Source organism: Canis lupus, chromosome 14, assembly GCF_048164855.1.
Source record: "Canis lupus baileyi chromosome 14, mCanLup2.hap1, whole genome shotgun sequence".
NCBI classification, from domain to species: domain Eukaryota; kingdom Metazoa; phylum Chordata; class Mammalia; order Carnivora; family Canidae; genus Canis; species Canis lupus.
In genome coordinates, this window is record NC_132851.1 from 37,320,228 (window position 1) to 37,334,641 (window position 14,414).

Consider the following 14,414-nt stretch of genomic DNA (forward strand, 5'->3'; position numbering starts at 1 on the left):
CATAACAAATACAAAGAACAGGTATTTGAATTGAGATGCTGGCTTCACCACTCATTCCTTGACCTTGGAAAAGTTAACCGCTCTTGTTTGTGTTTTATTTATAAAATGAGGCAGCAACAGAGGCTTCCCTGAGTAGAGCCGTGGAGAAGGCCCCAAGGGATTCCCCAGGCACCTGGCCCGGGGCAGCCACTGCCTAAGTGCTAGCTGGTCCCATTATTCTATTTATTTTCTTTCTAAACAGAGCTGAGTACTCTTTATATTGACTTAAAAAGCAAATAGTTTCAAAAAATTTTAACTTTTCTTCAGTAATACCAAGGTTACCCTACATCATTAAAAATGCTGTTAGGACTCTTCTTCTATTTATATAGGTAATTATTTTATTCAAGACGATGACTCTACATTTGTTGAACACCTACCGTGAGCAGGACACACTGTATACAGATGCTGTGTTTACAGCAAAAAAGTCCCCCGACTCCTACCTTATTCAGTTTATAAGTTCTAGTATGGGGGGAAAACAAACAAAATGGTAAATTACCTGGTGTGTCAATACTAAGAGCTATAGAGAAAACCAGAGCAGAGGTGGGCATGGAGTATTTATTTTCTAGTGTGGCTGCAACTTTAAATATGGAAGGAGTTGCTTGTAAAACGCCTTGAGGGGCAGAGGGAGAGGGCGGTGCAAACACTGGGGCAGAAGCAGCAGCAGCTGAGCACTACCTCTGCAGAAGTGAGCCTGGGCCACACGCCAAGGAGCAGGGAGGTCAGGCAGGACGATGCAAGAGTTGGTGTGCGTGCGTGCGCACCTGCGCACGTGTGTGTGTGTGTGTGTGTGTGTGTGTGTGATGATACACACCTGGGAGCCCATGTCAGGGCTCTGGCTGTCACTGTGAATGATGTGGGGTGGACACAGGTGAAAAAGGAAGAAGTGAGAGGACTGGCCTTAGCCTTTAAAGGTTTCCTGGGGTGCTGTCACAGGGTGTAAGGAGAACTGACAGGTTACTGCAAGAAACCAGGCACAGAGTATGTGCGTCTGAACAAGGGCAGGTGCGTGTAAAGCTTGGACTGAATAGACTCAGAGGATGGAGCCCCTTAGGATGTGCCAATCAACTGAATGTAGAGGAAGAAGCAGCACAGCACCAGAACAACCCCAAAGCCTCTAGTCTGATCAGCGAGAAGGAAGGAACCACCACTTAATAAGAGGAGAGACTGAGGAGTGTGTGCATGGTTGGGGAGACCAGGAGTTCACTTTCGAGCATGGTTAAGCATGAGATTCTCATGAGACCTCAGAGTGGACCTGCTGAAGAGGTAGTTGGCTGCAAGAGTCCAGTTCAGGGAAGCTTCTGGGATTAAGACGACAATTTGGGAGTCGCCAGCATAATTAAGGCATGAAACACAGTAAGATCCCCAAGGAGGCAACTGGCGGCAGGGAAGAGGCCCGAAGACTGAAAGCTGGGGTCATCCCACGTGGAGACTGGGGTTGTAGCAGCAAGGAAGGCAAAAAGCCAGGGAAGCGCAATCTTCAGAAGCAGGATGATGGGGCCACAACGCCTTCTATGCCGAGTTCCGTTCTCAGGCCAACAAGAAGAGGGCCAGAGCCCCACCGGCAGGGGCCAGCAGTTGGAAGAATCCTCTAGCACGAACATGGAGATCATCCGGGACTTGGAGGGCGCCGGGGGGTGGCCGTGAGCCGGGAATGCAGCACAGTCTTGTTCTGAGGGAGGACAGTTTGGAAGGCGTAACAAGAAGCAACGGATATTGGGTTCACCTCCAGTCCAGGTGTGGTGACGGCTCAGAGGGGAAGCCATGGCTGTGGCTACGAGGGTGGCAGGGGCCACCGCTGGGGAGGGGAGGCCACCAGGGGCTCAGAGAAGATGCAGGTGAAGGCGGGAGAGAACACACAGGGCTGCTCAAGGAGTTGGCACACCCGGGGTCAGTGTGAGGGGATCAGCGCTTTCCCGCTCATCTTTAGCTGCACAAGTGAAACAACAGTCCCTGTGACCATGCCTCTCAGGCCTACCTCTTTGCTCAGACAGTACGGGTCAGGGCCGATGATATGTGGGGGGAAACAGCCCTAGCAACCATCCAACCCGGCTCAGTCGTGGGAGCCCCCTGCCCCTGACAATGCCAAAATCCTACAAATTTGTATGGATGCTTGAAAGCACAGAGGCACAAGATCTGGTTAGCGAGGCAACTCATCATTTTAAAAACTAGAAAATACAGGGAACAAGCAGTTTTCTCATCTTCTCAGGGCAACTGAACAGCCGATCAGGAAAAGCTATCTTTATACAAGTATAAGAGCTAAATAACGGAAAGCACAGCACAAGTCACGTGTGGCCACTCTGTGGCCCCTGACATAATCCAGGCATGTGGCCGCTGAGGCTCTTGGGTGTAATGCCCACAGGAACCTCATGATGGGGGGTCACACACAACCAAATCTACTGGTCAGTCTTAGTGTCATGTAGAGACACAGCCAGATGTGGGCGGTGTATTCTTGTAAAGCAAAATCACTGCACCTGAATCTGACCAAACTTCCCTGGATCCTAATGAGCAGCTCCTAGGAAATACAGGGGCCCAGGAGGAGCTCCTTCAGCACTGATCACAGGGCTGTGCCCAGTCAGACCCAGACGGTGGGGATGCAGCGTAGGTGACACAATTTCTTCAACAGATAAAGCACTACATTGCCCCTGACTATGTGGAGGTGATTGGGGGAAGGTGGGCATATGCTCCATGCTGGAAACAGGTGCACAGGCTAAGGTAACAGATGTGTGTGGCCAGGAAAGACTGTGGAAAAGTGAATATCCTGTTTAGTTTGCTGTCGTACTCCTTGTTCTGCTTCTCAGGTGGGCTTTTTCTCACTCTGCTCCCTGCAGGGGGGCCACAGGGATGTCTCTACCTGTCTGTAGCTGAGGGCTGGTTGGCTCCGGATACTACGTTGCAATATGACCCGATATTTCAGTACCCATGAGGCTCCAGGGTATTCTTTTCAATTCCTTTAGAATCCAGAGAGGAGAGGCAGAGGGTTCAGGAGCCCAAATCTCAGCAGAGGCAAAGAGAGTTCAACTGGCAGTGGAGTACTACTGGCGGTAGAAGGAAGCCAGCACAGAGGGGTGCCTTGGCCATTCACGCACAGCGCCATCACAGCCAGTCCTGACCATACCCAGGGAGACACAACTGTGAACCTCTCCATGGCTAAAAGTCTCTCCTAACGTAAGACTGATTTTAGAACCCTATGGTGATCGTAGAAATCAGAATTTCCAGTAAGCCAGGGACTAGAACTAAGTCAATGACATCCAACCCGTACACTTCCTACACATAAAAATAATCAGCAGTGATTTGATTAAATTATGTCACTGAGCACTTAATTAACAAAAATTAACTTTGTATCTACTAGGTGCTAATACTCTAAATTAGGGCACTGAAAATTTTTCCCAAAAGCTACTGTTAAAACCAAGCTTTCAGCAATAGACAGAGACTACCCTGTAAATCACAGCACTATCAAAACTGAAGCTACCATGTAAACGAGACAAAGGAAACTCTTTCAAACTTGAGTAGAGGGCAGATTTTTGAATTTTAGCAGAAGAGTGTCAGAAAGGAGTCAGGACTATGCTGTTCTTGACAAATGGAGGAATAAACAATGCCATGCCTTCAGACTCTTCCAAACCAGTCCTCCCTTCTACATATGAAAACCACTGAGCCTCTGAACGATAGGGTGTGGTCTACAATAAAAAAAAAAAAAAAAACCCGGGGGTTCTGGAGTCTAAGACATGAATTTTCATCAGGCTTTCTATTACTCTGTGAACCAGGCCAAGCCACCTCAACTGTGAGTCTTAATTTCCTACCTGTAAAGTGGGAACAATATGAGGAAGAGTGTCCTGAGGTTTAAATAAGACAACGCACGAAAACATGCCACACATCATCTCTGGGCCTTATTCACATATAAATACCTGCTTATGTTTAAAGGCCATGGCACAGTAACCAATGAATCACAGACCTGGTATTTCAGAAGCCATGGGAAAAAGAGGAAAAGTGAAATAATTACTATGGACTATGTACATACCACCTTGTATTTTACAGAGCTTTACAATTTACAAACTGCTTTTGCATATATAAGTGAATTGTAAAATTTATAATGAAGCAGGTGAAAAAAAAACCTTTATTTTGTTAAATATATTTTAGTTTAGAATAATTTTTAGTCACTGACCTGAAAAATGTCAAAGTAGTCAAGGAAATATTGACGATGCATGATTAACAACTAAACCAAAAGACTCTGTTACGAAGTTAAAATTTCTAAAATTGCAATAAATGCTGAAAAAATGCCATTATATAGGGCTCAGCAGAAACCATCAAACCAAACATTTCTGACAGAAAAAGGTCACTACATTGGTTTTCGTGGCAGAGGTACAAAAGAGAAAGATGTTTCACAATCTCTGATCCTATTTCATATAATCCAAATATTCAACAGGAGCCCTGCTTATAATGTGGTAGCATCATCATCACATGTGGCCCTGTACTTCTGGTCATACTAAGGTTTTATGGCTTGTTTTGTTTTAAAGATTTTATTTATTTATGAGATACACAGAGAGAGGCAGAGACACAGGCAGAGGGAGATGCAGGCAGCTCTCCTGTAGGGAGCCCAATGTGGGACTTGATCCCAGGACCCTGGGATCATGCCCTGAGCCGAAGGCAGACGCTCAAACTCGGAGCCATGCAGGCATCCCTATGGCTTGGTTATTAAAAAATGAACCAAAAAACCCTAAAACACAAAAACCAACCAAACAAAAAAAACAGAGTTTATATCTTCAAAAGATTTAAAATTCAGTTTTATTCACTGCTCTTCCTTGGAAATATCTGTGTTCCTGAAGGATTTACACACACACACACACACACACACACTCACCCCTCAAGCCCTGTCCCAGATGCAGGCCATACCCCTCCCTGCAAGCACAGGCCTCTTGGTTCTGAGTTCTAACTGAGCTCTGTAATATGCATGTTTCCTAAAAACTTATAAGGCTAAGAAAATTACTTTAGGCCCTTAGAATAATGTGCCCAGTGAAAGTGCTGTCATTCTTTAAATCTCTCAATGTTACATTTATTTTTGTAGGGAAACTTTGTCTAGATTTCAAACATAAACTTTCATATATTCAACATGTGTTATAACTGTGACCTTAATGAAAATGATCAAGTAATGACATTTACTTTGGAACAAAATACAAATGAGTGCCTCGTACCTCCCCTGAAAGTCAGGATTCTGCTTTATTTCCCATCTAGGGACCCGTCAAGAGTTGAAAATGGTCTTAAGTTATCTAGAACCTACTCTTCCTGTTGGTGAGCTTCCATGCCTTTTGCCCAAAACCTCCACAGAAAGCATCTAGAACAATTCACAGTGATGAGCTTACGGGCAATCATCCGAGAGCCCAATGACTCTCATGTCCCTGCAAGCTCTGAGTGTTCTGCCTTTCTACCTTCCGCTCCTGCTCCTGGAACTGCATTCCTAAGTCCCGGCCTGTCTCCAAACCTTGCTCAGGCATCCCTTGACTCACCTAAAAATAGTTACTAAGTACTAATGTCCCAATCAATAAGCAGACAGACAGAACATGTCTTTTCTTATTGATAGAGCATGGTCCAGGGGTCAAGATGGTTTGTAGAGACTCTCTAGAGATATTCCATGACAGGACGCCTGGGTGGCTCTGCAGTTGAGTGTCTGCCTTCAGCTCAGGGCATGATTCTAGGGTCCAGGGATCCCTGTGGGGAACCTGCTTCTCCCTCTGCCTATATCTCTGCCTCTGTCTTTCATGAGTAAATACATAAAATCTTTAAAAAAATAAAGAAGGACCCCTGGGTGGCTCAGCTGTTGGGCATATATCTGCCTTTGGCTCAGGGTGTGATCCTGGAGTCCCGGGATCAAGTCCCACCTCAGACTCTCCACAGGGAGCCTGCTTCTCCCTCTGCCTGTGTCTCTGCCTCTCTCTGTGTGTCTCTCAGGAATAAATAAAAAATATTAAAAAAAAAGAAAAAAGACTTTCCATAACAGAAAGATGCACTTTGGGCTAGAATATTCTGAGATGAGGAACAGTCCTAGAGTAGTCCAGGAAGGCTTCTAGGAGGTGGTGACATCTAAATCTGGTCTTGAAGAGCAGGTGAGAACTTTTCAGAAACAGGGCGGTCAGACAAGTTCCACTTTCTCCACCTCCAAGTCTGTTTCATCTGTACTCGGGGGAAACTCCTCTAGACTGGCACTGAAAGACAGTTTAGCCTAGCAGCAATAATGACCCAAGTTCCAGTCCTACCTCCAGCAATGTCAAATGTGACACTAACACATTTGTTTACTTTCTGAATTTCTCCCCTCTGATCTGTGAAACGCGGATGTAAGAGACCCTGTAAGGTTGTTGTAGAGACTGAACCAGATCACATCTAAGGCATGTGAAGGTTTCAACTCCGTGAAACCATTCTGACACTAAGGAGAGGCCGGTTACCTCCTCGCCGTGTGGGACCTGGGCCAAGATCCCGAGTCTTGACTGCTGTGCCTTTTGCATCTCCTGGCCTCTCTCCCTGTTCCCTGTGACTTTGGCTGCCGCTGCATTGGCCAAGCTCCTGCTCCAGGGCCTGGGGCTCTGCACTCCCCATCTGCACAGCTCCATCTCTCACTTCACTCAGTTACCTGCCCACACATTACCTGCTCAGAGATACTTTTCTTGACCACAATTTTATTTAATTACTTATTAAAGAAATCTCTACCTGCAATGTAGGGCTCCAACTTATGAACCCAAGATCAAGAGTCACACACTCCACTGACTGAGCCAGCCAGGCTGGCTTGACCCCTTGACCACAATTTTAAATAGCCTCCTCCTTACTGCTCTTGATTTACCTGCTTGGTTTTAATCCAGTGTCTCTGGTTTGTTTCCTATACAGAATGTCAACTCTGGGCCTTGTTTTCACTTTCACACCCCAGCACCCAGATCAGTGCCTGCACATAGTATTTGCTGCCAAGTGGAAAATGTAAAACTGGAATAATATTCATCTCGCAAGGCTCACTAAGGGGTTCAATGAGATGGAGCATTAACAGGAAAGCATGCACTCATGGCTGGCAAGCCACTGGACTGCAGCCTCACCCCAGGAGCTGGGAGAAAGAGAATGGGCTCACTGTGGGGGCAGCAGATAGAGTCTGCAGGGCTCAGGGCAGCTGGATCTGTCCCTCGGTGTGCCAGTATCACACCCACATGGTGTGCAGGGTTTCCACCCTGCCTGGCTAAGACAAGTTCTCAGGGTTTAGCAACAGTATTGGTTTTCTAGGTATCAATGTAACAGCTTCTGGATTAAGCGTGAGGCAGGCTCCTGGCTGGCCGGATGTTATGTTACAGTCTTTGAGAAAGATTTAAATAAACCACACCTGTTAGCCCAATTCACTGAAGTGAGTAAGTAGTAGGTGAGATGACTAAGGGTCAACATTGTTGGTGTTGCTAAATATCCCCCAAACATGGAATGCTCTCCTTTACCTGTAAATCACCGAAGTGACAGCCATGCAAGAAACAGTCATTGTAAGAATGAAAGACTTCAACACATGATGATGACAACAATGTCCCGGCCGAAGGAATAGCTCAAGCAAGCTGAGGGACAGTAAGTAAGAAGATGGGTGGAGGGGGAGAGGTCCCTGCTTCTTTCTGAGGCTGAGTGCCTGTGTGTGTGTGTGTGTGTGTGTGTGTGTGTGTGTGTGTGTGTATGTGGGAGTGGGGGGGCAGGCTTCTCAGGGCTGAGCTATGGAACCTAAACTTTGTAACTCAAAGTCTCTGATCAGAGAGCTGCCTATTGAAATGATATACATAGGAGGGCAATCCAATTAATTAAACATGGAGAAGGGACTGAGGGTCAGCTATATGATCACTATAGGATCCTATAGGATCGCTGGCTATAGGATCGCTAGGGAGAACAGTGACAGCAGGATGGTAAAGGATGGGTGGTAGGGAGACATAAAACCCAGATGATCAAGGATGATCAGCTGCTAAAAATTCAGGTTCAAAGCCTGAAGCAGTGAGGACACCGATTTGAAGAGAGTTACGGAAACAGGAGAAGGAGCAAGATGGGACAGGTCTCTGAGGACCTAATTTTATTTCATGTGAGCTGCAGAGTCCCGACGCACCTAACAGGGCACCTCTGTGCTCTGCTCAGTGTGAGACCTGGGCGCAGAGGGGCACTCCCCGGGGCTCACTTGTGAAGCCACCTGTGGGTCGCAGGATGGTGCCGCGGAGCTCTGCAAGTCGCACAGAGCTGGCCCCAGTCTCACCTGTCCTACACAGCACACAGCAGGCTGTCCTGGGACGCCCCAGGCCTGCTCAGAGAGAGGATCCTTCACCACAGGGTGGCTTTTGTCTCTCCAACAAAAAGATTAGAAACCCCCTGAGGGCCTGGTTTACATCTGCCTAATCTCTCAGGCCCCAAAATCTGGCCTGAACAAGGGATGGGCCCAACAAGGCAAATGCCAAGCACTAGGTAGTGCCTCGGTGCCACCATCAGGTTAGGAGAGCCCATGGGTGGAGGGAGCACACCCTCACGATGGACTCCTATTGCAGAACACGTCAGTAACCCCGCAGCCCACCAGGCATCTAATGCCAGCCAAGCGTACAAGATCGAGTACCAAAACGTCCTGCACCTGGTCAGGAAGCGGCCCCTGATTCCTTGCACAGCAGTGCTCTGACGTCCGTCACACCGCTCATCGCTAGAGCATCTTTGCCGTATAAAGTATAAAGGTGTGAACAGACACTTCTTGAGAGATGCTTGCGGGATTTGTGCACAATAAAAAATAAGCAGTCACATTTGTCTGCTGAACACTAAGAGAGAATATAGTCATCAACTAGGCAAAAGCACAAAACTAAATTTCAGGAAAAATTAACTCAAGGGAAATCAAACTATAGCAATTAGGTTTCTTCTGAGTCAGATTATCAGACACTGGAGCTATTAGGAAGCTACTGTTATAGAAAGGTACCACAGAGCCCAGAACAGACTGATGCACATGTATGCATGTGTGTATATGAATGTGCACATGCATGCATATGTGTGTGGTATGAGTTCACACGTGCACACACATGCATATCTGTGTGTACATGTAAAAGACACCAACCTTGGGGCCACAGAAGATGCTTCCCGTTCCCATTTTCCTCTATTTCCCACATTTTAAATGGGGGGAAAAAAGGCACATAGTTTTTGAAAACATACCAAGGAAAGCACACTGTACTCATGACACCAGAGAAAAAAAATAGTTACCATACTGCTTGTGCCAGTATCTTAACTGTTATCTCTTTAAAAAAGTAATATTTGAACACCACTTGATATTGTGAAAGACAAAAACCATTTAAAAACATTTTGCATTTCCTGAACTCAATACATACACAAAGTATATACTGTTAATGTTCTAAATTACAAAGATAAATTATAATGGCAAGTTCAAAAGTAAAAATGTTCACTCTAAATATGATCAACATGACATTAAAACTGAAAAATAACTTGGAATTCCATACAGTCTTGGAAGTAATCTGGTATTATACATGTCTCATCTACAAATCTGTGAGCCATATTTAAACCTATTTAATGATGTTAAAACTATGGAGCTTTGGGTAGTCAGACTGCTTGGCTTCCTAAGCTGTTCTAGAGAGAGCAATCACAAGTAAGAGCCCACTCCTTCTACAGCACTGTGAACATTTCTGCCTGGCAGCCCACTGTCCGGGGCTTTCCAGGTGGAGCCTCTCACCTGACACGGAGACCGCGTGTGTCCGCACGCCTTGCTTCTCGCTGTTGGCCAGCCTGAAACAGACATGAGCAAAGCTGTGAGCGCTGTGCTTACAAACAGGAAGTGCCTATAGTTAGGACCATGCCATTTCCCACGGAGACCACACACTTTAGAGGATGATTTTTAAAATATTAAACTTTACAACCTGAGGCACTTAAAATAATCAGACTGCTTTCCTGTATTAACAGTGGGAATGAAGACTGGCAAGTGAAGGACCTCTGAGCTGCTCTGAGAGCCACTCGTGACAGGAGCTTTGGCCCTAAAGTACCACCCACCACTCAGTGGGTATGTGGGTCAGACTGAATTTTACATTTCAATGCTATACAGCAAGGGATTGCTCTAAACATATAAGGCAGAGGGAAAAGAACCACCTGGAACTGAAACTTCCACTCTGAAACAAAATTTGAAAAACTGGAGTATAACTGATCCTTCTTAAATTTAGAGCATTTGAAAAAGCAGGCAGGACATTAATACCTATTTTTATTATTTACAGACTGAAAAAAAAAATGTAAGCCTAATGATCTGATTACTTGTTTCACTAAATAGCTCAATAAGGGTCGCCTGGGTGGCTCAGTGGTTGAGCATCTGCCTTCGGCTCAGGTAGTGATCCCAGGGTCCTGGGATTGAGTCCTACATGGGGCTCCCCAAAGGGAGCCTGCTTCTCCCTCTGCCTATATCTCTGCCTCTCTCTGTGCGTCCCTCATGAATAAATACATAAAATCTGAAAAAAACAAAACAAAACAAAAAAAACAAACAACCCACCCACTGGCTCAACAACAGGTGTGTTTTACATATTTACCTACACAGAATTTTCGCCAAAAGTCTGACATTTAAAAAATACCATGATGGTTCAGTTTTAAATTTTTGGAAAGCACAAAACAGAGAGAAAGGAAAGGAACCCCAGACGCTTTAGAGTCCAAAGGGACTTTGATGTTTTTATATTTATTTTATTATTTTATTTTATTTTATTTTATTTTTTATTTTTTTTATTTTTTTTATTTTTTTTATTTTATTTATTTTATTTTATTTTATTTTATTTTATTTTTATTTATTTTATTTATTTTATTTTATTTTATTTTATTTTATTTATTTTATTTTATTTTATTGACTTTGATGTTTTTATAGAAGAAAACTTCTCCCAGATACGTAAGCATGTGCTCTAGAAGTACTGAACAGAAGATGGATCTAGTACACAGAACAGACACCAGGAAATACCAGAACTGAAGAGTAGATTCCTCTTGAGAACAGGGAAGATTCAGTATGCAGCTGTGCGCCCTCTATGATCAGTGATCACAGCATAAAGCCATGGGACCGAGTTCCTCTTGCTGAGTTCTCTACATTATCTGAGATCTCTGAAGTTGAACCAGAGCTGCAGTGTGACAAATCCGTTTTGCCGTTTTCTCCTCCACCGCAGCTACGTGACTCCCGACAACTCTCTGCAGCACATGCAGTGGGAAGACGGCGTGCAGGCTCCCGACAGCAGGTCGGACTGTTTGCGTCCAAGTCATGCTGCCCACACGGTGGGCTCTTCCTCTCCCACGCCGCGTCTCCGGGTGCTGCTGCAGATCACCACTGCGTGGATCTCACCACTCTCCAATCAATAGCGGCCACAGTGTCTGCTGCTCTATGATTTGTGGCAATGCCACTCTTTTAAAGTTTGTTTTTTATTCACTGTTTCTAGCATGTTACCTTTTCTACCCTACTACCTTCCTCATCTACTTTTATATCTGTGTTTATGATTCTGCATATTTCAATCTTCAAAGTCATCGCTTATGGACTTTCTACAGTTACAGATATTCTAGGCATTAGCTCCAGGCCTAATGTGGGACATTAATAAATATCTACTAAATATTATTGAGTTTGTAAAACACACTGCCTGAAAGCTGAAAGAAAGTTGCTTTCACCCATCCCTCCACTCACCTGCACAGCTACTGTGCACCTCCCACATGCCAGATAGACCGCAGGCCAGGTCTATAATGCCACATGGAACCTGGCCATCCACGAGGCCATGGGGGTGTGGATCAACAAAGAGGCAGTTTTTAAAAGTGTGATAAGTACTCCGGCAAGGAAAAAGTATTATGGGGAAGCACACGGAGCTGCTCTCCAGGACTAGCAGAGCATGGAAGTTTTCTAGAGAAAGTGATGCAGGATGAGCCTAGAAAGATGAGCAGGGGCTAAGCGAGGTCAAGGAGGCTGGGGGAAGGGTGGGGCCTGTGAAGGAACAGCATTTACAATGGCCTAGAGGTGAAAAAAGGACAGTTTACTCCAGTAACTAAAAGAAGTTCAGAAGTTCAACAAAGCTGAAGATGAATGCGAGTCGTGATTAAGCAAGCCTGGAGGGGTTTGCAGGGGTCAGTGGCTGGGGTCAGGCCCCCCGGCCCACTGATGCTGGCATTTACATGCAGAGCAGCAGAAATGCCTGCAGGTGCCAGGAGACTCTGTTCCAACCTGGAAGCACTCAGCACTCAGATGTGATGCTTAGTTACCGACATGTCTACATCTCTGAATTTTAACTTTCATTAGATCCCCAGGCCTTAGCACATTGGCTGACAACAGAGCAGTTATTAAGTTTTTCTGGCATCACTGTTCAATTCTTTTTAATCATATAGATCAACACATATACTATGAAATTCATGACATAATTTAAAAAATGAACATAAATAACTTATGTTTACTTTTCTCACTTATAAAATGGCCAGAATGGCACCACTTCTCAGGTTCTTATAAAGGTGAGTGCTGACTATAAACTACCAATAGGTCTCCCTGGTGCTATCACTAGGACAGTCTTCCAGCTGCCCACCTTAAACTTTTGGTTAAAACTAAATATGTAACATGATTTACAATTGATTTGACTTCTTTTTGGAAATACTTATTTTCTACTTCCCTAGTTGTGTACACAGAAATTTGATTATTCAGGCAAATGGAAAAGAAAGCATGATGATTTCCTTACAGTTTCTAACACTGTAACAAAATGCACAAAGTAACAAAATGCACAAAGTAGCACTTACTTTGGTATCGATGGCAAAGCCCGTTCACCTTCTGGAGAAAAAGAGAGAGAGAGAGAGATGAGGTCCCTATTTCTTTTGAAAAGGTTATGTGTAGAAATCAGAGAACGAGGGTAAGTCTGAGTCCAGATTTCAGCAATAACCCTTTAATAAGGAGGTCATCACACTGTGTATCTTAGGCTTTCACGGTTCAGTTTCAGTATTTACAACCCACATGAACTGACAGGGGGTGTGCGTTGTTTTAAAGGTACTGCCCAATCACAACAAAGCCCCAAGGTGACAAACTAGTGAAAGACATCTCTCCCAGGAGACTCTGAAAGATGAAGGATCTCTTATGGTCAAAGTCAACATTCCTTTAAACCAAAGGACCGGACATTTTGTACTTTGATAAAAACGCTCACTCGTGACATCAAAGCTTGTCCAAGAAACACCAATACAAGAAAACCAAGTCCTTGGGATGTGTGGAAGCAGAGGGATCGATGCAGCAGAGCAGCCGAGGGGTCACCTCCCACTCGGACGGCGATGGGCTCGTCGCTCGGGGCACTGGCTCCTGTTGGTCTCATCATAGCAAAGTGTAGGACTTGGTTTGGTGGGTGGGTGGGGGAGACGCACTGTCCCCACCTCCTTCTGAGAAGTAGCTTCGAAGGAAGCTCAGAGCCCCCAGGTCAATGTCTTTCATCTGTCTAAATCTAACAGGCCCCTAATGATCCTCTCTTCTAATCCATCCCTGAGCTAAAAGTCAGTACCAGGATAATCTCCCCCCAGTACAAACTCATCAAGTCATTCCCTTGCTTAAAATTGTAGTGTCGCTCATCGGCTTTTTTTCTTTTTTTTTAAGATTTTATTTTTAAGTAATCTCTATACCCAATGTGGGGCTCAAATTCACAACTCTGAGATCAAGAGTCAATGACTTTTGAGATGAAATTTAAGCACATCTGCTTAACCCACAGAGCACTGTTGCATTCCTGCAGGCACACAACCCCACCCCATCTCCCACTTCGGGGTGTTTGCCCACCCATCACCCATCTCTCTGCTGCCTTCCCAGGCAGCCCACTGGTGTCACCCACTGCAGTCACAATTGTTGTCTAGAATCCTGCTCCTTGCACTTGCCCTAGAACTCAGCCCCAAGAGCTCCTTGCTCCCAGAAGTTACCTGTGTCCTGTCTCCCCAGTCTCATTCTCTACTGTTCCCTGGTCCTATGTGGCTGCACATCATATTTTCCTGAACACATCATGCTGCCTTCACACATTTCAACCCTTGAAAGATGCTCTTCCTTCTGGTAGAAGCACCATTCCTCAATTTCTCAAAGCTCAATTTGGTGCGGGATGGGCTAGATGGGGGATGGGGACCTGGGGGGGGGGGGGACTTGTGATGAGTACTGGGTATTGTATAGAAGTGATGACTCACTGAATTCTACTCCAGAAACCAACACTGCATTGTATGTTTACTACCTAAAACTTAAAAATAAGTAAATAAATGACATATTCTTTAAAAACCAAAGCTCCATCCAAGCACAATTTGAACTCTGAGGAGCCCTTCCTGTGGCAGCCCAGGTGGCTCTGGTTGGCCCTGCTGTGCTTCTGCCTCATTACAGGGCACTTCCATGTATCAGACTCGTGGAGGTTAGACTTAAC

The 14,414-nt window shown here is 45.2% G+C and overlaps 1 protein-coding gene across 24 annotated transcripts in view; it reads right to left on the minus strand.

Annotated features, from left to right (window-relative positions):
* The window catches only part of PTK2 (protein tyrosine kinase 2), a 266,922-nt gene that overhangs the window by 83,557 nt on the left and 168,951 nt on the right, over positions 1-14,414 (minus strand). For 14 of the 24 annotated variants that reach the window (XM_072774657.1, XM_072774652.1, XM_072774650.1 and 11 more), the window contains 2 exons: positions 12,784-12,814; positions 9,737-9,789 (listed from right to left, as the gene is read on the minus strand). In XM_072774657.1, coding sequence (XP_072630758.1) covers positions 9,737-9,789; positions 12,784-12,814 — 84 coding nt within the window. Of the gene's footprint in view, positions 1-9,109; positions 9,149-9,736; positions 9,790-12,783; positions 12,815-14,414 lie in introns of all 24 variants that reach the window. The other 10 variants (XM_072774653.1, XM_072774641.1, XM_072774654.1 and 7 more) reach the window with 1 other exon arrangement.